At 38.8% G+C, this 25,482-nt stretch overlaps 1 protein-coding gene across 10 annotated transcripts in view; it reads right to left on the bottom strand.

The window, feature by feature from the left end:
* LOC135721219 (uncharacterized) overlaps positions 1-25,482 on the bottom strand; it is a 72,124-nt gene that overhangs the window by 3,165 nt on the left and 43,477 nt on the right. For 8 of the 10 annotated variants that reach the window (XM_073813590.1, XM_073813589.1, XM_073813585.1 and 5 more), the window contains 11 exons: positions 23,312-23,623; positions 21,018-21,329; positions 19,486-19,791; positions 15,717-16,028; positions 13,306-13,599; positions 9,089-9,400; positions 8,178-8,480; positions 5,191-5,502; positions 4,275-4,580; positions 1,914-2,225; positions 524-835 (listed from right to left, as the gene is read on the bottom strand). In XM_073813590.1, coding sequence (XP_073669691.1) covers positions 524-835; positions 1,914-2,225; positions 4,275-4,580; positions 5,191-5,502; positions 8,178-8,480; positions 9,089-9,400; positions 13,306-13,599; positions 15,717-16,028; positions 19,486-19,791; positions 21,018-21,329; positions 23,312-23,623 — 3,393 coding nt within the window. The remainder of the gene's footprint in view (positions 1-523; positions 836-1,913; positions 2,226-4,274; positions 4,581-5,190; positions 5,503-8,177; positions 8,481-9,088; positions 9,401-13,305; positions 13,600-15,716; positions 16,029-19,485; positions 19,792-21,017; positions 21,330-23,311; positions 23,624-25,482) is intronic. The other 2 variants (XM_073813594.1, XM_073813591.1) reach the window with 2 other exon arrangements.

The raw sequence follows: 25,482 nt of genomic DNA, 5'->3' as shown, positions 1-25,482 counted from the left end.
TGAAAGACAGTTCTTGTTTGTATTCTAATAGTTCAAAATAAGAAAGAAGTAAATCATTCATCTAGTACATGAGAAACAGATGCAATGCAAATAGTGAAGTGTTGTTGCATTAAGTGGATATATTATTCAAGTTTTTCTTTTCAGTCACTTAAAACAGCACACAGGTCATTTTGTTCACAACAGGTTAAATGAGATGAATTATAAACGTGACAAAATGATTTTTGTAAACAGCTTGATAAGTCATGTACAACGGTTTAAAGAATTAAGAAACTGCTGTGTTGTCATTTGTAAATGAAATGCTTATTAAATATATTGATTCACAGATATTAATAAAGTGTAGTTAAAAGTGTTCAGTAGCAGAGAGTTTCTTAGAATCGTCAGATAAGAAAAGGTTTTAACAAAAGATAAGTTAAACACAGTTTGAAAATCTCCACTAAAATCTGACAATATACTGTCAACAGAGTACAGATTATTATTATAGTTAATAAAATCACTATTACAGTGAAACATTTCAGTTACTCACCTTTGACAAACACTATGAATCTCCTGTCTGATGTTTCTCCATCTCTGATGATCTTCAGTTTATAAACTCCAGTGTGTTTCTCTCTGATGCCACTAATGTTGAGATCTCCAGTCTGATGATTCAGCTTCAGTTTATCTCTGAATAGATCATCATCAGATGTCCTGAAGATCTTGTTTGCAGGATTGATTTCAGCTATGAGAGTTTCTTTATCTCCAAATCTCCACTCTATCTTCTCAACTCTCTGTATGTCAGTAACGTCAGTCTTCAGATCAACAGATTTCCCCTCATCCACTTCCAGTGTTTTTGTTTCACCTGTAACAACAGACAGAAAGACAGAAATGAAATCAATTCAGGTGATTTTCATCTATTAAGTGTCTTATTTACTGATAATAAACATCAGCTCATATTCTCATGAATGAATTTCTGTTTATTAATTCAATCTTTCAGATTCTCTATCAGTATATAAATATAAACACAACTATAACATCTAGATGATGAATTTTAATGGGTAAATGTCTTTAAAGGTCCAATTTTTCTGTGTTTTTGAAGCTTTGATAGTGTGCAATATAACATGTGTTCATGTTTCATGTGTAAAAACGCGGTATTTTTCACACAATTTACTAATTTCTATACTACTGTTTTCACTGTCCTAAAAACGGGCTGACGTCTTTCTTGTTCTTTGAAGTCCCTCCTTCAGAAAGATGTATCGAGTTCTGATTGTGTAGTTTGTTTAGTGTGTTGTGATTCGATAGCAGCTTAGCTTAGCCAGAACAGTTTGAGCTTAGCTGGCGACTGACATATTCCTGTGGGCGGAGTTTAGTCAAAAACTTTTATATTGACGTTTTTAAAGCAGGAAGTAGAGGGCTGTAGTCCAAAGTGTAGGCTGTAGGCTTTGAAAGGCGAATTCTGTCGCCTGGCAGTAAACTTTAAGATTAATTTTGCAGGCATTTTTTATGCTTTAACAGCAACCATACACACTAACTAAAATTGTGAACTAAAGTTGAAAAATGTGATCATGAAATACGCTACCTTTAATATTGGTGCTACTAACTCAATAAATATTTAGTCAGTGTATTAAACTCTATGTGAGATATCAGTGATGTAGTTGTCATGTATGTCTAAATCAATGTTTTTATAAAACCCATCAAATATCTGAAATGATGTACAGATGTGTTGTCTCAGTTAACCCTTTCAATATGACAAGTATATTGATTTAGGCTACTGTACCTGCAGTAAAATCAGGTTGAAACAGAAGTTAGATTTAAACACAGTGTGAAAATCTCCACTCTGAGTTAATAGTCATAAATCCCTCTTACATCTACAGTATACTGTCAACAGAGTACAGATGATAATAAAATCATTATTACACTGAAACATTTCAGTTACTCACATCTGACAGACACAGATATTGTCTTGTATGATGTTTTTCCTCCTCTGATGATCTTCAGTTTATAAACTCCTGTGTGTTCCCATCTGATGTCACTGATGGTGAGATCTCCAGTCTGATGATTCAGCTTCAGTTTATCTCTGAATAGACCTTTATCAGATAACCTGAAGATATTGTTGGCAGGATTGATTTCAGCTATGGGAGTTTCTTTATCTCCAAATCTCCACTCTATCAGATCAACTTTCTTTATGTCAGTAACTTCAGTCTTCAGATCGACAGATTCTTCTTCATTCACTCGCAGTACTTCTACATCACCTGTAACAGCAGATGACAGAAACATAAAATTAAATAAATTTAGATGATTTTAATCTATTAAGTGTCTTATTTACTGATTTTAAACATCAGCTCATGTTCTCATGAATGAATTTCTGTTTATAATCTCAATATCTATCAGTATTCAAATCTAAACACAACTATAACATCTAGAAGATGAATTTAATGAATCTTCTAAAAGTAAGAATTCATCTAATGGCTAAATTACTTGAATAAAATATCAGCTGTTCAATATTGGTGTTACTAACTCACTAAATACTCAGTCAGTGTATTAACTCTTTTAATATAAGATATCAGTGATGTAGTTGTCACATATGACCAAATCAGTGTTGGTAACGGATTCGCCAGGTTCTCCCCGCCCTCATCACCCACGATCACTTTCACCTGAGTTTTGATTACTGTCACCACGCACTCTCACCACACTATTTACGTTGCAATAGAATACACACTTTTTGTTCGGTCTTGTTAATGCTGGAAAGACGTTGTTCTCCGACCCTGTATTGGCTACCGGCCATTAAATAAGATCAACAAGAAGTTTCAATACCCCCTTCCTCTCGTCCCATCAGCCTTGGAACAACTTAGAGGTGCCAAAATCTTCACAAAACTCGATTTACAAAGTGCATAAAATCTAATCCGGATCCGCAGTAGAGATGATTGGAAAATAGGTTTTGTAACCCCTACCGGCCAATATGAATATTTGGTCATGCCATATGGATTGGTCAACGCCCCCCCAGTCTTGATTTACATTGACGATATTTTGATTTATTCCAGTGACCCTGCTGAACACATACATCATGTCAAAGAAGTTCTGAAGCAGCACATCAGAAAACTCTTTTCCTGAAAGCAGAAAAAAGCGAATTCCATCAAGCCAGTATCCAATTTCTAGGGTATAACGTCTCAGAAAAAGGTGCGAGTATGGACGAGAGGAAAGTTGACACAATAACCAACTGGCCGACTCCAACCACCATCAAAGAACTGCAAAAGTTTCTTGGATTTGCAGACTTCTATCGCTGTTTCATCCATAATTTCTGTGCCATCCTATTTCCATTAACATCTGCTCTGAAAGGTAAACCCAAACACTTCACCTGGTCATTAGAGGCTGAACATGCTTTTCAACAACTGATGAGTGCCTTTTGTACGGCACCTGTGTTAGTTCACCCAAATCTAGAAAAACCTTTTGTGATTGAGGTTGATGCTTCAGTGACAGGAGATGGAGCTGTCCACAGCAGTAGGGAAACCTGATCACAAGATCCATTTATCGCCCGGGTAATAAGAATTGCAAGGCTGATGCTCTCTCTTGAATGTTTTCAACTGAAGATGACCAACACCCTCTGGAGTCCATCCTTCCAGAGAGTGTTTTTGTATGTCCCATTGCAGTGAGTGAGGAGGACAAGACCCCTAAGATTCAAAATGTTCCACCGCATGCCCCGAGAACCACAGGTATGTACCATTACACCATCAGATTCTGTTGATAACAAAGGCACATAACTCTGTAGACACTGGTCACCCCAGCATCCAGCAAACACTCTCACTGCTCAAACACCGCTTCTGTCAGCCCAACATGGCACAGGACATCAGAAGGTTTGTGAGTGGATGCAGGGATTGTGCCATCTCTAAATCCCCTCGTCATCCTCCAACTGGAAAACTTTGTCCTCTCCCAATCCCTTGTTGCCCCTGGTCACATCTAGGAGTTGACTTTGCCATGAACCGGCATCACAAGGTAACACATGCATATTTATTATAGTGGACAGGTTCTCAAAAATGATCAGATTCAATCCCCTTAAGGGTTTACACACTGCAATGGAAAGTGCCAAGTTGCTTTTCCAACATGTTTTGATACTTTGGAATACCTGAAGATATTGTTTCTGACAGAGGTCCTCAGTTTATTTCTAGAGTATGGACGTTGTTTTTAAGCTCCTAGATGTGACCCTCAGTGTGTTTTCCAGATCACTCTTACATCTACAGTATACTGTCAACAAAGTACAGATGATAATAAAATCATTATTACACTGAAATATTTAAGTTACTCACCTCTGACAAACACACTGAAACTCCTGTCTGAGGTTTCTCCATCTCTGATGATCTTCAGTTTATAAACTCCAGTGTGTTCCTGTCTGATGTTATTGATGTTGAGATCTCCAGTCTGATGATTCAGCTCCAGTTTACCTCTGAATAGATCATCATCATATGTACTGAAGATATTGTTTGCAGGGTTGATTTTGGCTATGAGAGTTTCTCCAAATCTCCACTCTATCACATCATCTCTCTTTATGTCTTTAACTTCAGTCTTCAGATCAGCAGATTTCCCTTCATCCACTTCCAGTGTTTTTGTTTCACCTGTAACAGCAGCAGACAGAAACAGAAAGACAGAAATGAAATCAATTCAGGTGATTTTCATCTATTAAGTGTCTTATTTCCTGATTATAAACATTATCTCATATTCTCATAAATTAATTTCTGTTTATTAACTCAATCTTTCATATTCTTTATCAGTATATAAATATGAACACAACTATAACATCTAGATGATGAATTTTATGAATCTCCTAAAAGTAAAAATACAACTAATGGATAAAGACTTTAATAAAATATCAGCTGTTTAATATTGATGATAATAATTCACTAAATACTCAGTCAGTGTATTAACTCTTCAGTGATGTAGTTGTTATTTATTTTTAAATCAATGTTATTATAAAACTGCCCAAATATTTGAAATGATGTACAGATGTGTTGTCTCAGTTAACCCTTTCAAAATGACAAGTGTAAAAGTTGGTTTAGCTGCAGTTAAAATCAGGTTTAAACAGAAGATAAGTCAGAGTTAAACACAGTGTGAAAATCTCCAGTGTAAGTTAATAGTCATAAATCACTCTTACATCTACAGTTTACTGTCAACAGAGTACAGATGATCATAAAATCATTATTACACTGAAACATTTCAGTAACTCACATCTGACAGACACAGATATTGTCTTGTATGATGTTTTGCCTCCTCTGGTGATCTTCAGTTTATAAACTCCTGTGTGTTCCCATCTGATGTCTTTGATGTTGAGATCTCCAGTCTGAGGATTCAGCTTCAGTTTATCTCTGAATAGACCTTTATCAGATGTACTGGGGCTTTTGAGGGCAGGATTGATTTGAGCTATGAGAGTTTCTTTATCTCCAAATCTCCACTCTATCACATCATCTTTCTGTATTTCAGTAACTTCAGTCTTTAGATTGACAGATTCTTCTTCATTCACTCGCAGTTCTTCTACATTACCTGTAAAAGCAGCCGACAGAAACACAGAAATTGAATAAATTCAGATGATTTTCATCTATTAAGGGCCAGATTTACTGATTATAAACATCAGCACATATTTATATACACATGAACCTGAATGACATCCCATTCTTAATGCATAGGGTTTAATATGGATTTGACCCGGCACCCTTTGCAGTTATAAAAGCTTCAACTCTTCTTGGGAGTCTTTCTACAAGGTTTAGCATTGTGTTTATGGGAATGTTTGACAATTCTTCTTAAAGCACATTTGTAAGGTTATGGCGCTTTTCCATTGCATAGTACCCCACGGTTTAGTTTAGTTTGGGTCGAGTCAGCTTACTTTTGGGAGCTTTTCCATTGGGTGCAGTACGTAGTACCCGATACTTTTTTTCGTACCACCTCGGTTGGGGTTCCAAGCGACCCGAGCTGATACCAAACGTGACGCGAAAACACTGTAGATCACTGATTGGTCTGAGAGAATCGTCACGTCATCGCTATAATGTAAATATTAGCTTTAGCTTACTGCTAGCTTGCGCTGTCTCAAGCAAACATGTTGTTATCTGTGTTCTGCTATAAGTTTCCAAACACCCTTTTAGCGATGAAAAACATCCGCAGGTTGAGAATCCGGGACACAATAACAGTTTTTTCCAGACTTGCAGTTTGTGGCGGCACATTCGCGACGTGCACGTCCGCATTATATATGCTTAAATGCAACTTGAATGAGGCTCAGCGGAGCGCCGTCGACTGACGCCACGGGTCGGGTGTTTGAACAGAAACTGTCATGTAAGACAGAGTTAGTTATAAACGCGATGTGCAAACATCTATTTGTGGTGGCCAATGTTAATTTTGTGGCAGACTGATAAATAAATGAATGTATGGGAATGTTCAACAACGCTCTCACGTGTATGATGTCACAGCAGTAGGCAGCGTAAATATAACGACACGCCTATAATCCCTCCCACTCCGAAGTGATACTAAACTCGATGGAAAAGCTAACCACGCCAAAGTGAGGTGAGCTGACCCGACCCAAACTAAACTAAACCGTGGGGTACTATGCAATGGAAAAGCGCCTTTAGAAACTGATGTAGGACGAGAAGGCCTTGCTCGTAGTCTCTGCTCTAATTCATTCCATGCCGTATGGATTGGTCAACGCCCCCTCAGTCTTCCAGGATTTTATACATGCCATCTTCCAAAACCTACTGAATCGTACGTGTTGATTTACATTAAGGATATTTTGATTTATTCCAGTGACCCTGCTGAACACATAAATCATGTCAAAGAGGTTCTGAAGCAGATACATCAGAAAACTCTTTTCCTGAAAGCAGAAAAAAGCGAATTCCACCAAGCCAGCATCCAATTTCTGGGGTATAAGGTCTCAGAAAATGGTGCGGGTATGGACGAGAGGAATGTTGACATGATAACCAACTGGCCGACTCCAACCACCATTAAAGAACTGCAAAAGTTTCTTGGATTTGCAGACTTCTATCGCTGTTTATTCCAAAATTTCAGTGCCATCCTATCTCCATTAACATCTGCTCTGAAAGGTAAACCCAAACACATCACCTTGTCATTAGCGGCTGAACATGCTTTTCAACAACTGAAGAGTGCCTTTTGTACGGCATCTGTCTTAGTTCACCCAAATCCCAAAAAAAACTTTTGTGGTTGAGGTTGATGCTTCGTCGTCAAAAGATAGAGCTGTCCTATCACAGAACTAGGGGAACCCATCCAATCTTCATCCATGTGCCTATTTTTTGTACAAATTTAACCCGGCGAAGCCAACTACAATATCGGTAACCGTAAACTCCTAGTAATAAAACTGGTTCTTGAAGAATGTAGACATTGGCTAGAAGGTGCACGTCATCCCTTCACATGCTGACTGATCACAAGATCCACTTATCACACGGGTAATAAGAATTGCAAGGCTGATGCTCTCTCTCGAATGTTTTCAACTGAAGATGACCAACACCCTCCTGAGTCCATCCTTCCGGAGAGTGATTTCAATATCCCATCGCAGTGAGTGAGGAGGACATGATCCCTGAGATTCAAAATGTTCCACTGAGTTGCCCCGAGAACCACAAGTATGTACCATTACACCATCAGACTCTGTTGATAACAAAGGCACATAACTCTGTAGACACTGGTCACCCCAGCATCCAGCAAACCCTCTCACTGCTCAAACACAGCTTCTGTTGGCCCAACATGGCACAGAACATCAGAAGGTTTGTGAATGGATGCAAGGATTGTGCCATCTCCAAATCCCCTCGTCATCCTCCAACTGGAAAACGTCGTCCTCTCCCTTGTCGCCCCTGGTCACATCTAGAAGTTGACTTTGCCATGAACCGCCCGGCATCACAAGGTAACACATGCATATTTATAATAGTGGATCAGTTCCTAAAAAATGATCAGACTCATTCCCCTTAAGGGTTTACACACTGCAATGGAGAGTGCTGAGTTGCTTTTTCAACATGTGTTTCAATACTTTGGAATACCTGAAGATATTATTTCTGACAGAGGTCCTCAGTATAATTCTAGAGTATGGAAGTCATTTCAAGCTCCTAGATGTGACCATCAGTGTGTCATCCAGATCCAGATCACTTTTACATCTACATTATACTGTCAACAGAGTACAGATGATCATAAAATCATTATTACACTGAAAGATTTCAGTTGCTCACCTCTTACAAACACTCTGAAACTCCTGTCTGAGGTTTCTCCATCTCTGGTGATCTTCAGTGTATAATCTCCAGTGTGTTTCTGTCTGATGTTATTGATGGTGAGATCTCCAGTTTCTCGATTCAGATTCAATTTATCTTTGAATAGATCATCATATGTAATGGGGCTTTTGTTTGCATGGTTGATTGTGGCTATGAGAGTTTCTTCAAATGTCCACTCTATCACATCACCTGTCTTTATGTTTTCAACTTCAGCCTTCAGATCAACAGATTTCCCCTCATCCACTTCCAGTGTTTTTGTTTCACCTGTAACAGCAGCAGACAGAAACAGAAACACAGAAATGAAATCAATTCTGGTGATTTTTATCTATTAAATGTCTTACTGATTATAAACATCAGCTCATATTCTCATAAATTAATTTCTGTTTATTAACTCAATCTTTCAGATTCTCTATCAGTATATAAATGTAAACACAACTATAATAATCTAGATGATGAATTTTATGAATCTCCTAACAGTGAAAATACAACTAATGGGTAAATGACTTTAATAAAATATCAGCTGTTAAATGTTGGTGTTACCAAGTAACTAAATACTCAGTCAGTGTATTAACTCTTCAGTGATGTAGTTGTAATTTATTTTTAAATCAATGTTATTATAAAACTGACCAAATATTTGAAATGATGTACAGATGTGTTGTCTCAGTTAACCCTTTCAAAATGACAAGTGTAAAAGTTGGTTTATCTGTAGTTAAAATCAGGTTTAAACAGAAGATAAGTCAGAGTTAAACACAGTGTGAAAATCTCCACTGTAAGTTAATAGTCATAAATCACTCTTACATCTACAGTATACTGTCAACAGAGTACAGATGATCATAAAATCATTATTATACTGAAACATTTCAGTAACTCACATCTGACAGACACAGATATTGTCTTGTATGATGTTTTTCCTCCTCTGGTGATCTTCAGTTTATAAACCCCAGAGTGTTCCCATCTGATGTCTTTGATGGTGAGATCTCCAGTTTGATGATTCAGCGTCAGTTTATCTCTGAATAGACCTTTATCAGATGTACTGAAGCTTTTAAGGGAATGATTGATTTGAGCTATGGGAGTTTCTTTATCTCCAAATCTCCACTCTATCAGATCACCTTCCTTTATGTCAGTAACTTCAGTCTTCAGATCAACAGATTGTTCTTCATTCACTCGCAGTTCTTCTACATTACCTGTAACAGAAGACCACAGAAACATACAGATTAAATCAATTTCGGATGATTTTCATCTATTAAGTGTCTTATTTACTGATTATAAACATCAGCTCAAGTTCTCATGAATGAATTTCTGTTTATTAACTCAATATCTTTCAGTATTCAAATCTAAACACTAGTATAACATCTAGATTATGAATTTTATGAATCTCCTAAAACTGAGAATTCATCTAATGACTAAAAGACTTGAATAAAATATCAGGTGTTCAATATTGGTGTTACTAACTCACTAAATACTCAGTCACTCTTTAAAGGGGATAGAGAATGAAAAACCATTTTACCTTGTCTTTGTTGAATAATGGTTGTCTACCCACATTCACAAACATACAAAAAGTGCTATACATGCTAAACATCTCAGTCTCATAGAAATTCCTCTTTTAGAAATGTCAGCCAGAAAACAACCCAATCTAAAAAAGTGATGCTTATGACATCACAGGCATCTCACTGCCCCTCCACTTTAAAATAATTGGCTACATTTTTTGAGTGGCAGCAAAGTCAGCCAATCAGTAATGAGATTGCAAGTTAAGCCAGTAGGGGGAGCCAAATAGGTGCAAAACCACTTGTTTAAAATCCCCCACCCTAATAGAGCTATCTGAGAGAGGTTTTTAGGAAGCTTCTAAGGCATTACAGACCCAAACAAAAACATTTTTGTCTACATGTCACATCACAGAACAAGGATAAATACCCCGTTCAATCATTCTATGTCACCTTTAAAGGTAGGGTAACACATTTTGAACAATGCTAACGGTAGCCGCCTAGCAATGAAATCCCGATCCCCATCCAAAGTCACGCCTCTTTCCAAACACATGAACACGCACAGATCAGACGGTCACATCTCATGTCTCATTCACCAGTGAGAAAACTTTGCAGTACAAAGTGAATAACACTTCCAAAATAACCAACATAAACAACTGGTTTACATCAGAATTAGTTTAAGCACACGTTCGATTGTGTAGACGTAGTAACTATATCGTTATGCTAATCCGGAAAACGAACACAAATTTCATAAGCAACACAATGTTTCATCAAAGTAGAATATCTGAATCCATCTCAGTACATACATATCGCGTACCTACCTTACCAAAATAAACAGTGCAGCGACCCTTTCAGACCCTTTGCCTCCTGTAGCTGTTTGCATCTCGTGGTAAAGCAGTAAAGTTACAGATGTTAATTTGGGTTTTTGCTCTTGCTGATCCAGACAGTTTTTGCTGTTGTTGTTATAAAAGATGCATTTAGGTTTGTTGCTCCTGTGTAGGTTGTCAATTCAGCAGAAAAGTTTGCTGTTCTTGCTGTTTACAGACAGAGCACACGTGAACGCGCCGATGACGTATGGTATCTGCGTGGACTCGCTGCGCGGTGGGAATTCAAATTACGCTTACGTATGAGGGACATAAAAGGAAACGTCCGTTCGGACCGAAATCTATGATTTGTTGAACATTTTTTGGTCCTACGCCTTTCACATATGACATAAATTTTTACAAATACATTTAAACAACTTAACACAGTGATTGCTATCAGAATGTGAGGAGACTTTTAACCAGCATAACTAAAAATGTTTCAGGATCAAATCTATTACCCTACCTTTAATATAATTAGTGATGTAGTTGTCACATATGACCAAATCAATGTTTGTAACATATTCGCCAGGTTCTCCCTACACTCATCACCCACGATCACTTTCACCTGAGTTTTGATTACGGTCATCATGCACTTTCATCAAACTATTTAGGTTGCAGTAGAACACACACTCTTTGTCGGTCTTGTTAATGCTGGAAAGACTGTGTTCTCTGACCCTGTATCGACTATCATCCATAATTTCAGTGCCATCCTATCTCCATTAACATCTGCTATAAAATGTAAACCCAAACACCTCACCTGGTCATCAGAGTCTGAACATGCTTTTCAACAACTGAAGGTTCCAGAAAAAACTTTTGTGATTGAGGTTGATGCTTCGTCGACAGGAGATAGAGCTGTCCTATCACAGCTGCAGTAGGGGAACCCATCCAATCTTCACCATGTGCCTATTTTTTGTAGTTTTGTCCAGCGGAACTCCTCGCAATAAAATTGGCTCTTGAAGAATAGAGACATTGGCTAGAAAGTGCATGTCATCCCTTCACCGTGCTGACTAATCACAAGAACCTTCAGTACTTATCCACTTATCGCCTGGGTAATAAGAATTGCAAGGCTGATGCTCTCTCTTGGATGTTTTCACCTGAAGATGACCAACACCCTCCTGAGTCCATCCTTCCCAACAGTGTTATTTGCAGTGAGGACATGATCCCTGAGATTTAAAATGTTTCACCGGGTTGCCTGAGAACCACAAGGATGTCCCATTACAAAATCCGATTCTATTGATAACAAAGCCACATAACTCTGTAGACCAGTAGTGAATAACCCTGGGTACAAGAGGGCCACTGTCCTGCAGAGCTTAGTTTCAACCCTAATCAAACACACATGAATTAGTAATCCTGTTTTGATACTTTGCAATACCTAAAGATATTGTTTCTGACAGAGGTCCTCCGTTTATTTCTAGAGTATGGAAGTCATTTTTCAAGCTCCTAGATGTGACCATCAGTGTGTCATCTAGATATCACCCTCAAACGAACGGCCAGATGGAGACGTTATATCCCAGAAATTGGAATTCGGCCGTTTCCTCTGAACCCTCCGCCATAGTCACCAGAACTCCTGGAGACAGTTTCTTCTGTGGGCCGAGTATGCACCAAACTCGCTACGTCAACAAGCTACCGGGCTCACACCGTTCCAGTGCATACTCAGCTACTAGCCACCAATGTTTCCGTAGATGGAAGAACCATTCGAAGTTCCATTAGTGCAGCACTGGTTACAGGAAAGTGAGGCGGTCTTGGACTCAGTTCACCATCACCTGCAGGGGGCTGTCAGGCCCCAACAGTGCAAGGCGGATGTTCATTGCACTCCAACACCAGCAATTCAAGGTAGGAGACAAAGTTTGGCTCTCCACCAAGAACATCCGAATGCATCTCACCTATAGGAAGTTAAGTCCAAGGTGTATTGGACCATTCACCATGGTTAAGGAGGTCAATCTGGTAGTGTTCCAATTCCAGCTACCTTCACACTACCAAATCAACTCCGTCTTCTACTTTTCCCAGTTTAAGTTATTTCACTCACCTTTTTCTTCTTCTTCCTACACAGAACCTGGAGAGGAAGCCCCCCTCAAAGAGGATATCGGCTTGTACACTGTATGAAACATCCTGGCACCGGGGTGGACACCTCAAATATCTTGTCGACTAGGAGGGATTTGACCCAGAGGAACGTTCCTGGGTCCCAAGCGATGACATCTTGGACCCGGAACTTCTGTGGGAATTCCATACTGCCCACCCCAAAAAGCCCACTGCCCGTGGAAGAGGTCATCCACCTCGGCGCCGGAGGTACCAGCGGCCCTCAGGAGCGGGCTGTAAGGGGGGTATTGTAACGGATACGCTAGGTTCTCCCCACACTCATCACCCACGATCAGATTTGATTCCACCTTTCACCATGCACTCTCACCACATTATTTAAGTTGCACCTTTATTTTTCCACTACATCTCTTGGTTTCTGTTTAAAACTTTTAATAAACATCTCACTTGTATTACTTTCTCTGTTGTGTTCTGTATGTAACAATGTTATAATAAAACCAACCAAATATCTGAAATGATGTACAGAGTTGGCATGTGTTGTCTCAAAATAACAAGTTCAAAAATTTGCTTTATCTGCAGTTAAAATTTAAGGTTTAAACAGATGATAAGTCAGAGTTAAACACAGTGTGAAGATCTCCACTGTAAGTTAATAGTCATTAATCACTCATACATCTCCAGTATATTGTCACTGAACGATTTGTGTTAACTCACCTCTGACAGACACATAGAATCTCCTGACTGAGGCTTTTCCACCACTGATGATCTTCAGTTTATAAACTCCAGTTTGTTTCTGTCTGATGTTATTAATGTTGAGATCTCCAGTCTGATCATTCAGCTTCAGTTTTTCTTTGTCAGGTGTACTGGGGCTTTTGTTGGCAGGATTGGTTTTAGCTATAAGAGTTTCTCCAAATCTCCACTCTATCACATTATTTTTCTTTATGTCAGTAACTTCAGTCTTCAGATCCGCAGATTTTCCCTCATCCACTTCCAGTATTTTTGTTTCACCTGTAACAGCAGCCGACAGAAATGCAAAAATGAAAACAAATTAGCTGATTTTCATCTGTTAAGTGTCTTATTTACTGATTATAAACATCAGCATATTCTCTAAAATTAATTTATGTTTATTAACTCAACCTTTCAGATTGACATGACAAAATTGACATGAACAAAAAACAAAAGCATGACATGGCATGGCATGAACTCACCAAACAGAAAGACATGAACAAAGCATGACAAAGACAATGGGAAAATGATGGCTATATAAACAGACAAGGAACCAATCAGGACATAACACACCAGGACATAGGGAAACAAGAGACAACATGGCAAGACAAGTTTTCAAAATAAAAGACATTACAAAACAAGAATACATGACAAACCATTACAGCCCTCCCCCTATGGGCGGATCTAGGCAGCCACTAACTAATAGTCCCAAAACATAAACACAAGTCCATGGGTTCCAGGACAATTGAGGCAGTGGTGTAACTCGACCTTGGAACAGTGGAAGACCTCAGACAAGAAGCAGTGGCGGGACTTGGCTGAGAAGCAGTGACAGTCCTGGGGTGTGGAGCAGTGGTGCTCCTGTGGATCAATGGTGGGCCTGGACCGTAGAGCAACGGCAGGCCTGGATCGTGGAGCAATGGTGGGCCTGGGCCGTGGAGTGATGGTTCGGACACTTTGGCAACATCATCTGTGCTCTCGGTCTCATCCCTTTTTACCCTCCCCCAAAAATACTTAAGGAAGCAGCCATCTTGGGAACAGATTCAGATGTAGTGGCAGCCATTTTGGGGACTGGTTCAGGAGTGGTGGCAGCCATCTTGGGAACTAGTACAGACGTGGCAACGGCCAGGTCTACAGACGGCTGGAATTGGGAAACACAACGTCTTATTGAGACCAGTGGAGTATCTTCCAGACTCGACACCAGCTGCCTGGTCCTGAGGTTCACTAGGAAAGCAGGTATGGTGGCCATCTTGTGATCAGACTTGGGTGTGGCAGCCAACTTGAGAACTGAATCAGGCTTAGCTGCCATTTTGGGAACAAAATCAGGCATGGTGGGTGCAACATGAACATCCTCTGGTTTGGCAGACATGGTGAGAACAGGCTGTAGCATGGCAGGCTTGACATGAACAGGCTTAGGGTGAATAGTAGGTATGACATGAGCAGGCTTTGACATGATAATTACTATAGGCAGGGGACAGATCTCTGACTCTGGCTGAGCAGGCATGATGTGAGCTGGCTGTGGCAAAACAAGCATAATGTGAACTGGCGGTTACATGGCAGGCTTGACACCATAGGGCTCTGGTGTCGACCTTGGAGCAGTGGAAGGCCTCAGACAAGAAGCAGTGGCGGGACTTGGCTGTGAAGCAGTGGCGGTCCTGGGGCGTGGAGGAGTGGTGCTTCTGTGGATCAATGGTGGGCCGGGACCATAGAGCAACGGCAGGCCTGGATCGTGGAGCAATGGTGGGCCTGGGCCGTGGAGTGATGGTTCGGACACTTTGGCAACATCATCTGTGCTCTCGGTCTCATCCCTTTTTACCCTCCCCCAAAATCAGTGGTGTGGTAATCAGTGTGGGACTATGGGGCTTCTCCTCCACAGTTTCCACATTAAAAAAAAGCCACTCAACATCAAAGCATAGTCAATGTACTTTTCTAAAGTCCAGTGTGAGTTATTGCGTGGCACTAAATTAGATATAGAATGACTCAGTCCAAACAAAAAATTGTCCATAAGTGCAACATAACTGAACTCTACCTGATTGCTTAAATCTAGAAACCTTCCACATTATCCACAATGGGGTGACTGCCCTGCCGTAGCCTCAGAAATTCAACTGCTGGGTTCATGGTTGAGGTCAAGCTTTCTGTAAAGTAATCAACTGAGAGGCTTGCAATTTAGAAGCCAAGTGCAGTTTTATTAAAAGAAACATAACTAAAAACTAAACAATAAAAAAATCATGTTATAATATGACATGAACCGACCAAACAGAAAGACATACAGATGAACAAAGCTTTACAAAGATAATGGGAACATGAGGACTATACCTGTATAAGCAGACAAGGAACCAATCAGGACATGACACATCAGGAAATAGGGAAACAAGAGAGACTGAAACATTTCAGTTACTCACATCTGACAGACACAGATATTGTCTTGTATGATGTTTTTCCTCCTCTGGTGATCTTCAGTGTATAAACTCCAGAGTGTTCCCATTTGATGTCATTGATGGTGAGATCTCCAGTCTGACGATTCAGTTTCAGATTATCTCTAAATAAACCTTTATCAGATGTCCTAAAGATCTTGTTGGCAGGACTGATTTCAGCTATGGGAGTTTCTTTATCTCCAAATCTCCACTCTATCAGATCAACTTTCTGTATGTCTGTAACTTCAGTCTTCAGATCAACAGATTCTTCTTCATTCACTCGCAGTACTTCTACTTTACCTGTAACAGCAGCAGACAGAAACAGAAAGACAGAAATGAAATCAATTCAGGTGATTTTCATCTATTAAGTGTCTTATTTACTGATTATAAACATCAGCTCATATTCTGTTTCTGTTTATTAACTCAATCTTTCAGATTCTCTATCAGTATATAAATCTAAACACGATTATACAACAGTTTTTTCTGGTTCTTGAATCTTATAGGCTAAGAGCTCTTCCCAGGCATGCGATATTGTACTGATAACATAACAGTAACTGCTTAACCGTTTTGTATCATTCTGCCACTTACTGGTCATTTTAGTATTAGTGAGTGGGGCTTCTTTAAACACGGAGCCATTCACTCATTTCTGACTAGAAAAGCAGCATGCACACACGGACACACGCACGTTTTTAAACTTCTTTGTGTGTCTAAATAAGTTCCCTAGCTCGTGAATCGAAGAGTCTGTGAATCCCAATCGGAAGTGATAATCCCGTTGAAGATCACGTTCTTGGATGTAAACTTTAGTGCAATAATGTCACATTGTGTGGATACACTTGGAATAAAGCAATAAAAACAATAATTTTCTCTGGAGCAATCTCTCTCCTCCTATTAAAAGGTCGCGAAAACACTGTGGAACTGCAGGTAAGGATACTAATTTATTTCCGCGTGACGTGACTATTAAAACACGTTGTGAGATACCAACGCTGATATTTATAAACAGCACGCAGAAACATCTCTCTGACTAATTTAATGTAAAAACAGTTATGTAAATCGCCCATCACTTCACATGTTTAACATCACATGAAGCTGATCAATTAATGATTTTTTTCTCGCAGTGACCGCAGAAGCGATAAACACGCAACCTTTGTGCTGATCAGGCAAAAATGACAAATCAAGTCATAAAATACTATTGGGATTAAAATATCAAAAACGTGTACAAATCTGAATTGAATTACCCACCCAGTACATGACGTCATTTAGACGTTTTTTTTTTTGCTAAATCAAGTTGGCCCGTCATGTCCCGCATTTAGTCCAAAAAAGACGTTGGAAATTGGTCTTTGTTTGGTCCGTCTAATTTAGCCCAAAAATCTAACTTGTGTTTCGGACCACATATCTACTTCAATAAAACCATAGTTGAAGTTCATAAAAGGTCTGCCCATTCAACAACTAACGTTAGCCTACTCAGTTTGCCAAAAGAAGTTGTGGAGCACACATTTAAGCTCAAATGCAATAACTTAACTACTGTTGGTCAATTTGGTCCAAGTTCCTTAATCTTAATTTATTCTTCAACTGAACGCCTTGTAAAGGGTGATTTTGTAAGAATAAAATAATATTTTCTTATTTTCTTTCATCACAAGATATTTTGCTTGCTTCCACCAATCAATACTGTAACTATTAGTTATGGCGCTTTTACATTGCATAGTACCCCATGGTTTGGGTAGGGTCGGCTTACTTTTGGGGGCTTTTCCACTGGTTACAGTACGTAGTCCCCGATATTGTTTTATTACCATCTTGGCTGGGGTTTCAAGCGGGCTGAGCTGATTCTAAAATGTGACGTGAGAACACTCTAGATCAATAAATTGGTCTGAGAGAATTGTCACTACCAGCGTCATTGCTATAATGCAAGATTAGCTTTATCTTCATGCTCGGACTGTCTCGAGAAAACCTGTCATCAGGGCCGGATTAACCATACGGGCAACTGGGCAATTGCCCAGGGGCCCAAGACCTCCAAAGGGCCCAGGACAGCAAGGGCACGAGCAAAATACTGTATCTGGTAATATCCCGCTGGCCGCTTTATATTAAACAAACTGTCAACACGGGCTTTTGCGCTGCAAAGAGAGACGCTGCGCTGCCTATTACTTTGAACGTGAGTTGAGAGCGGTTGAGTCTCATGCGGACTGACCAATGAAGAGACGGGCCTCAGGTTAAGACCCTCTCCCATTGGTCAGTCCGCATGAGGTGGGTCAAAGGTTCGCCGAGCATTACGTGACGCAAGGCATTGGTACAACAGGAAAAACGAGAAACTAAGTTGGAGCGCAAAGCGGAAATTAAAAAAGGAAAAGGACATCAGAAACGCAGAAAATGTAAAGTATAAACAGTGGTGTAGTCTGCGTGATACGCAGGTATCTGCGCGATCCGACCGGCGTATGAAATCAAATTACTAGCGGCGCGAAAGTGACTGGGGAACAGAGAACCCACAGACGAGTGACAGCTCAGTAGCGCGAGAGCGATTCGGTATCACATGGAGAAATCTGCTTAGAATCGCTCTCGCGGCACTTTGACGTCACCGAGAGGTCTGCTTAGCGCCAAATGAAGTCGAACCTGCAGTGTAGCTGCTCACGCAATACTGTAAACAAACCGACCATGTGGCAAGTGAACGAGTGGAGCAGTGCACAACATAAAATCCGGAGAGTTCACAACGCACATGTGAGTAAACAACATTTAAATCATCAAACCATTATCTGGAGGTAAGGCTCCAATAAAATAAAATAAGCCGGTGTTTATGTCCTGATGGTTTTTAGCTGCCTTCAAGCATGTTTTCTTGTGCTTCACAGTGTTAAACTTCCTTTCCCTGTGTTCATTTATATATCTACGTTCAAGATGTAGCCTATATGATCTTAAACTTCTGTGAGGAAAATCATGTCTGCGTTGATGTTCAGTTCAGACTTGCAAATTAAAAATCATTTTCTTCACTTTGGTTTGGGTGTCTAATATATAGGCTTTATGATGGTCTTGTAATAATAATTAAGTAAAAGCCTATTTTCATTTTTAGACAATGCTTGTATATGCAAAAAATAGGCTTTTTATATCAATGACTATGCAAATTAGAGTTAATCCATGGTCATCTAAAATGTGTATTAATTAAAAAGTTCTGTTAAGTGAGCTTCCGTCAACGACGAGCACAACTCAGCTAAATTAGCCAGGACTTTTCTACACCGCCAGTTTACTTTTACAGCCCGGAGATTATACAGATGCTGATGTGTTTTGTTTTCATAGCATCATATGTGAGTGAAGGTATTTGATAGGGGACATAGTAGTGCATTTGTATGAGCATTTAAATATTTGTAAATCAAAATACACCTGATGACAGTTAGAATTTGAAGTATTGAGTATATGTACTGTATAATACAGTAATATATTCTGTATATGACCATATTATGGTGATCCTGGGGTCGAGATGATGGGGCCCTTGAATATTGTTGCCCAGGGTATAACAAAGTGTTAATCTGGCCCTGCCTGTCATTTGTGATTTGTTGTAAGTTCCCAAACTCCCTTAAAGTGGTGAAAGACATCCAAAGGTTGAGAATCAGGTACACCATACCAGAGTTTTCCAAACTTGCCGTTTGTGGCAGCACATTCGCAATGCTAACGTTGCATGCACAGCATTTTCCCTCTAACATCTACAGTACTGTATACTGTCAACAGAGTACAGATGTTCATAAAATCATTATTACACTCAAAGATTTCAGTTACTCACCTCTGACAAACACTCTGAATTTCCTGACTATGGTTTTTCCATCTCTGATGATCTTCAGTTTATAAACTCCAGTGTGTTTCTCTCTGATGTCTTTGATGTTGAGATCTCCAGTCTGATTATTCAAGTTCAGTTTATCTTGAAATAGATCATCATTATATGTAGTGGGGCTTTTGTTTGCAAGGTTGATTTTAGCTATGAGAGTTTCTCCAAATCTCCACTCTATCACATCATCTCTCTTTATGTCTTTAACTTCAGTCTTCAGATCAACAGATTTCCACTCATCCACTTCCAGTGTTTTTGTTTCACCTGTAACAGCAACAGACAGAAAGACAGAAATGAAATCAATTCAGGTGATTATCATCTATTAAGTGTTTTATTTACTGATTATAAACATCAGCTCATATTCTCATAAATGAATTTCTGTTTATTAACTCAATCTTTCAGATTCTCTATCAGTATATAAATATAAACACAACTATAACATCTAGATGATGAATTTTATGAATCTCCTAACAGTGAGAATTCATCTAATGGGTAAATGACTTTAATAAAATATCAATATCAACTCACTAAATACTCAGTCAGTGTATTAACTCTTTAATACAGGATATCAGTGATGTAGTTGTCATCAGTGTTGGGGAAAGTTACTTTTAAAAGTAATGCATTACAATATTAAGTTACTCACAAAAAAGTAACTAATTGTGTTACTCAGTTATTTTTCATGGAAATAATGCTTATGTTACTTTTTAGTTACTTTTGCAGGGTTTTTTTTATCAATTAATAAAACCAAAAAACTACTTTTTTGAAAAAGTAACTCAAATATTAATGTGTACATTTAAAAAGTAATGCGTTACTTTACTCGTTACTTTAGAGTTACTTTCACAGTAATATTATTACGTAATGCAAGTTACTTGTAATGCATTACCCCCAACACTGGTTGTCATCTGTGATCAAATCAATTTTATTATAAAACTGATAAAATATCTGAAATCATGTACAGATGTGTTGTCTCAGTCAACACTTTCAATATGACAAGTGTAAAAGCAGGTTTAAACAGAAGAGAAGTCAGAGTCGCAATGAAATTAAAATGAAAATCCGTCATTTGTTTTGGAATATTGTGGGTTTTTTGTTTTTACAAATTATTTATCTGCCAGCTTCATTATTTTTTTTTTTTTATTAATGTGCCCTCACAATCTTTAATCAAAAATGTAAATCTCCTCCTCGAAACAATCTCTCTTTACTTCCAGTCATATGGTATGGCAGGAAGTAAAGACGATAGACGAATAGGTGATAGACTTATTGAAGTCCCACCCTGCCTTATTTCATTTCAGAAGCCGGTTTTATTCAGATATACTTCACCACAGGGAAAATAAGACAATCACTACTTCCATTTCATGGCGACTTTAAAAACAGTGTGAAAATCTCCAGTGTAAGTTAATAGTCATAAATCACTCTTACATCTACAGTATACTGTCAACAGAGTACAGATGATAATAAAATCATTATTATACTGAAAGATCTGAGTTACTCACATTTGACAGACACAGATATTGTCTTGTATGAGGTTTTTCCACCTCTGATGATCTTCAGTTTATAAACTCCAGAGTGTTCCCATCTGATGTCTTTGATTTTGAGATCTCCAGTTTTAGGATTCAGCTTTAGTTTATCCCTGAATAGACCTTTATCAGATGGCTGGGGGCTTTTGTTGGCAGGATTGATTTCAGCTATGAGAGTTTCTTTATCTCCAAATCTCCATTCTATCACATCATCTTCTTTTATGTCAGTAACTTCAGTCTTTAGATCGACAGATTCTTCTTCATTCACTCGCAGTTGTTCTACTTTACCTGTAATAGCAGGTGACAGAAACACAGAAATTAAATCAATTCAGGTGATTTTCATCTATTAAGGGACAGATTTACTGATTATAAACATCAGCACATATTTATATACACATGAACCTGAATAACATCACTTTCTTAATCCATAGGGTTTAATATGAAGTTGGCCCTGCATCCTTGGCAGCTATAACAGCTTCAACTCTTCTTGAAAATCTTTCTACACGGTTTATGAGTGTGTTTATGGGAATTTTTGACCATTCTCCTAAAAGCACATTTGTAAGATCAGACACTGAGGTTGGATGAAAAGACCTCTCTGATAGTCTCCGCTCTAAATTATCGCAAAGATGTTTTATTGGGTTGAGGTCAGGACCAGTCAAGTTCCTCCACACCAAACTCGCTCATCCATGTCTTTATGGACCTCGCTTTGTGCACCGATGCATAGTCATGTTGGAACAGGAAGGGGTCATCCCCAAACTGTTCCCACAAAGTTCGGAGCATGAAATTGTCAAAATGTCTTGGTATGATGAAGCATTAAAGGAATAGTCTATCCTTTGTCCATATTAAACTATGTTATTACCTTAACTAAGAAGAGTTGATACATACCTCTATCATCTTAATGCGTGCACGTAAGCGCTGTGGCGCACGGCGACACTATGATAGCATTTAGCTTAGCCCCATTCATTCAATGGTACCAAACAGAAATAAAGTTAGAAGTGACCAAACACATCAACGTTTTTCCTATTTAAGACGAGTAGTTATACGAGCAAGTATGGTGGCACAAAATAAAACGTAGCGCCTTTATAAGCGGATTTAAAAGAGGAACTATATTGTATGGCGGAGCACTTTTGGGAGTACTTCGACTCGTCGCTGTAACACTCTCCCTCTCCCTCTTATTATGAGAGGGAGAAGGGGAGCGGATTTTTCAGGCGAGTCGAAGTACTCCCAAAAGTGCTATTGGAGGGGTGTCCCAAAACCTTTGGCTAAAAGTGAGAATGCATCTAATGGGTAAAATGACCTTAATAAATTATCAGTTATTCAACATTGATGATAGTAATTCACTATGATATTCAGTCAGTATGTTTAATTGTTTATTTAAAGTACCAATGATGTAGTTGTCAATTAATGTTATTATACAACACATTCTCACTCCCCAAGGCGTCAAAATCTGAAGCATGTTCAAACGCCTTCAGCGTCAGATCATGCCCCTTCTGGACGGCAACTACTCAATTTTTTTCCAATTTTTAAACAATTGTCGCTTGGGGTTAGGGTTAGAGTTGGGTTTGGGTTGGGATGCAATTTTATGTAACAGAAAGTCATTCTAACCGCAACGGCATGATCCTGCCGATCGTCGCATAACGTGACGGCATCACCTTCCGGATTCCCTTTCGTCTATATCCGATGCTGAGGGATTAGCATGAAAGCAACGGAGTTCCCATTTCGTCGATATAGTGACGCATAGAGGCACCCTTCGCGTCTTCATACTGACGCTGAAGGTGTTTGAACATGCTTCAAATTTTGACGCCTTGGGGAGTGAGAATGGGTTGTATTATAAAACCGACCAAATATCAGAAATTATGTACTGATGTGTTGTGTCAGTTAACCCTTTCAATATCATAAGTGTAAAAAGTTGGTTCACACACAGTTAAACACAGTGTGAAATTTCCACTGTAAGTTAATAGTCATAAATCACTCAATTAGCAATTAGCAACACGGCCCAACTTTAAACGATCCAGTTAGTTCTCGATGGATGAATTCAAGTCTTGCACTGCCTCATTTCATTTCAGAAGCTGGTTTCACTTGGAACTACTTCACCACAGGAAAAAATAAGGCAATCGCTACTTCTGTGTTTTAGCGACTTTAAACACAGTGTGAAAATCTCCCCTGTAAGTTTATAGTCATAAATGACACTTACTAATCTACAATATACTGTCAACAGAGTACAGATGATAATAAAATCATTATTACACTGAAACATTTGAGTTACTCACCTCTTACAAACACTCTGAAACTCCTTTCTGAGGTTTCTCCATCTCTGATGATCTTCAGTTTATAATCTCCAGTGTGTTTCTGTCTGATGTCATTGATGGTGAGATCTCCAGTCTTATCATTCAGCTTCAGTTTATCTCTGAATAGATCATCATCACCATCATATGTATTGAAGGTTTTGCTGGCAGGATTGATTTTAGCTATAAGAGTTTCTCCAAATCTCCACTCTATCACATCATCTTTCTTTATGTCTTTAACTTCAGTCTTCAGATCAGCAGATTTCCACTCATCCACTTCCAGTGTTTTTGTTTCACCTGTAACAACAGCAGACAGAAACACAGAAATGAAATCAATTCAGTTGATTTTCATCCATTAAGTGTCACGCTCTTGGATGTAAACCTTTGGGGATGTACCACAATAATGTCACATAGTGTGGATGATTAAAATACACTTGGAATAAAGCAATGAAAACACTCATTTTCTCTGGAGCGGTCTGTTTACTCATCTCTCCTCCCATTAAAAGGATACAAAACACCAGTTGGACGTGACTATTAAAACACGTTGATATATCACCACTGATATTTATAAGAATCATGCAGAAACATCTCTCTGACTTACTTAGGTTACAATATAAAACACTTAATTATTCTGTTTTATGTAGTACTGACAAAAACAATGTCCAGTAATAAAGCGAGTGCTCATATCGCGTTAAGATTAAATGGAAAAGCAATAGTATATAAATATAGTTTTCGTGACAAAACAATAACAACACAAAATATAGTAAATATAAATAAAAAACAAGTAATAGTTTCATGACACCAAATACTGCTGGTTTGATCTTGTTTTTGACCATCAAACAGATAGGCCTACATCAGAGCCAGGGAATCCCTGTCAGAGATGTAGCACCGATCAAGCGGTGGTCAGTGGCGTAAGTGAACACTGACGTCTGCTGTGCGTCTAGGTCTTACGTCCGAATCTTTCTAAGCAATGTTCAAATAGGCGTAATCTTTACTAATCAACTGCAGATTTGAATATTATACATATATATTCTCCACTGAACTAATCTTAAAACTACACTTTGTGACCAAGAAACGGTAATATTAAGAAACGCCTATTCTGTCTATTGAGTTACAAAACAAACAGCTGAAAGTGTTACCTATAATTCTGGCCTTCAAATCTGTGGCGGAAATGAGTAGTACCCCAACAAAGAGGCTTTTAAAATAACTCCGTTGTTGTTTTCTATTTTTTTTTTTTTTTAAACGTGTGCCGTCAAACTGTTATCGCTCTCAGAGTCATGTGGTATAGTTCTATATCATCACTGCTGTGATTGCGGCCTCATGCCTTAGGCCTAATCACAGCCATGATGATATAGAGCTATATCACACCTACTCGCGGATATTGCTTAAAGGGCCTAGATGTAAGTTACTTAAAAAAATCTTTAAGATAGAGTTTTCATTTGTATATTTATTAGCCAACCATAATGTAATAGAAAGAATGACACCTTGAGTGTCCTCCACGGTTGTCTCTATCAGCATGTAGGCTCTTTTGTGTGTGGAGGAGTCGGGTCAAATTGGCGCGAAATTCAAAATGTGACGTCATGCGCATGCTCGTCTACCTGGGCGTTCCATATAGACGCGTACGGCAGTCATTAGTAAACAGCGGCAATCGCTAGGATGTTTCAAATGGACTTTGTAGTCGGCAAGAAACTACCAACTTCTAGCACAATCCAGACACTCACGGAAACTCCTCGTAAGTTTAAAAAAAATCCTTATCTAGTGCAGCCAAAATAGAGCATGACCGGCGTCGGGGAAAAGACAAGAGTAAACATCGGATTGGCATTTGATTCTTGGAGGGAGCTCCGGTCAGCGCTGGGTATGAAAACAGACCTTGAGCAGGTTTCCTTTTTACTGCAAAGGTAAGACATAGTTACAGGACATCTGTAATATATTATGTTATTGTTTTTGTGGTGTAATGCTAACGATAGCATGTAGCACAGGACCGTTTTAAAAGTTACTTTCTTATATGAATTATCTTTATTCAGAGCACGAGTGCATTAAGATTGTGAGTGTTGGGAGTGTGTTTTACAGTGTTGTGTTACAAAACTTTTAGAAGTAGATTTCTGTTGAAAATATAAAGTAGCACTGCAACATTTTACTAAAATATGGTCTGTCAA

This window comes from Paramisgurnus dabryanus, chromosome 24 (assembly GCF_030506205.2).
Source record: "Paramisgurnus dabryanus chromosome 24, PD_genome_1.1, whole genome shotgun sequence".
Taxonomy (NCBI): domain Eukaryota; kingdom Metazoa; phylum Chordata; class Actinopteri; order Cypriniformes; family Cobitidae; genus Paramisgurnus; species Paramisgurnus dabryanus.
This window is presented reverse-complemented; position numbering and strand designations above follow the sequence as displayed.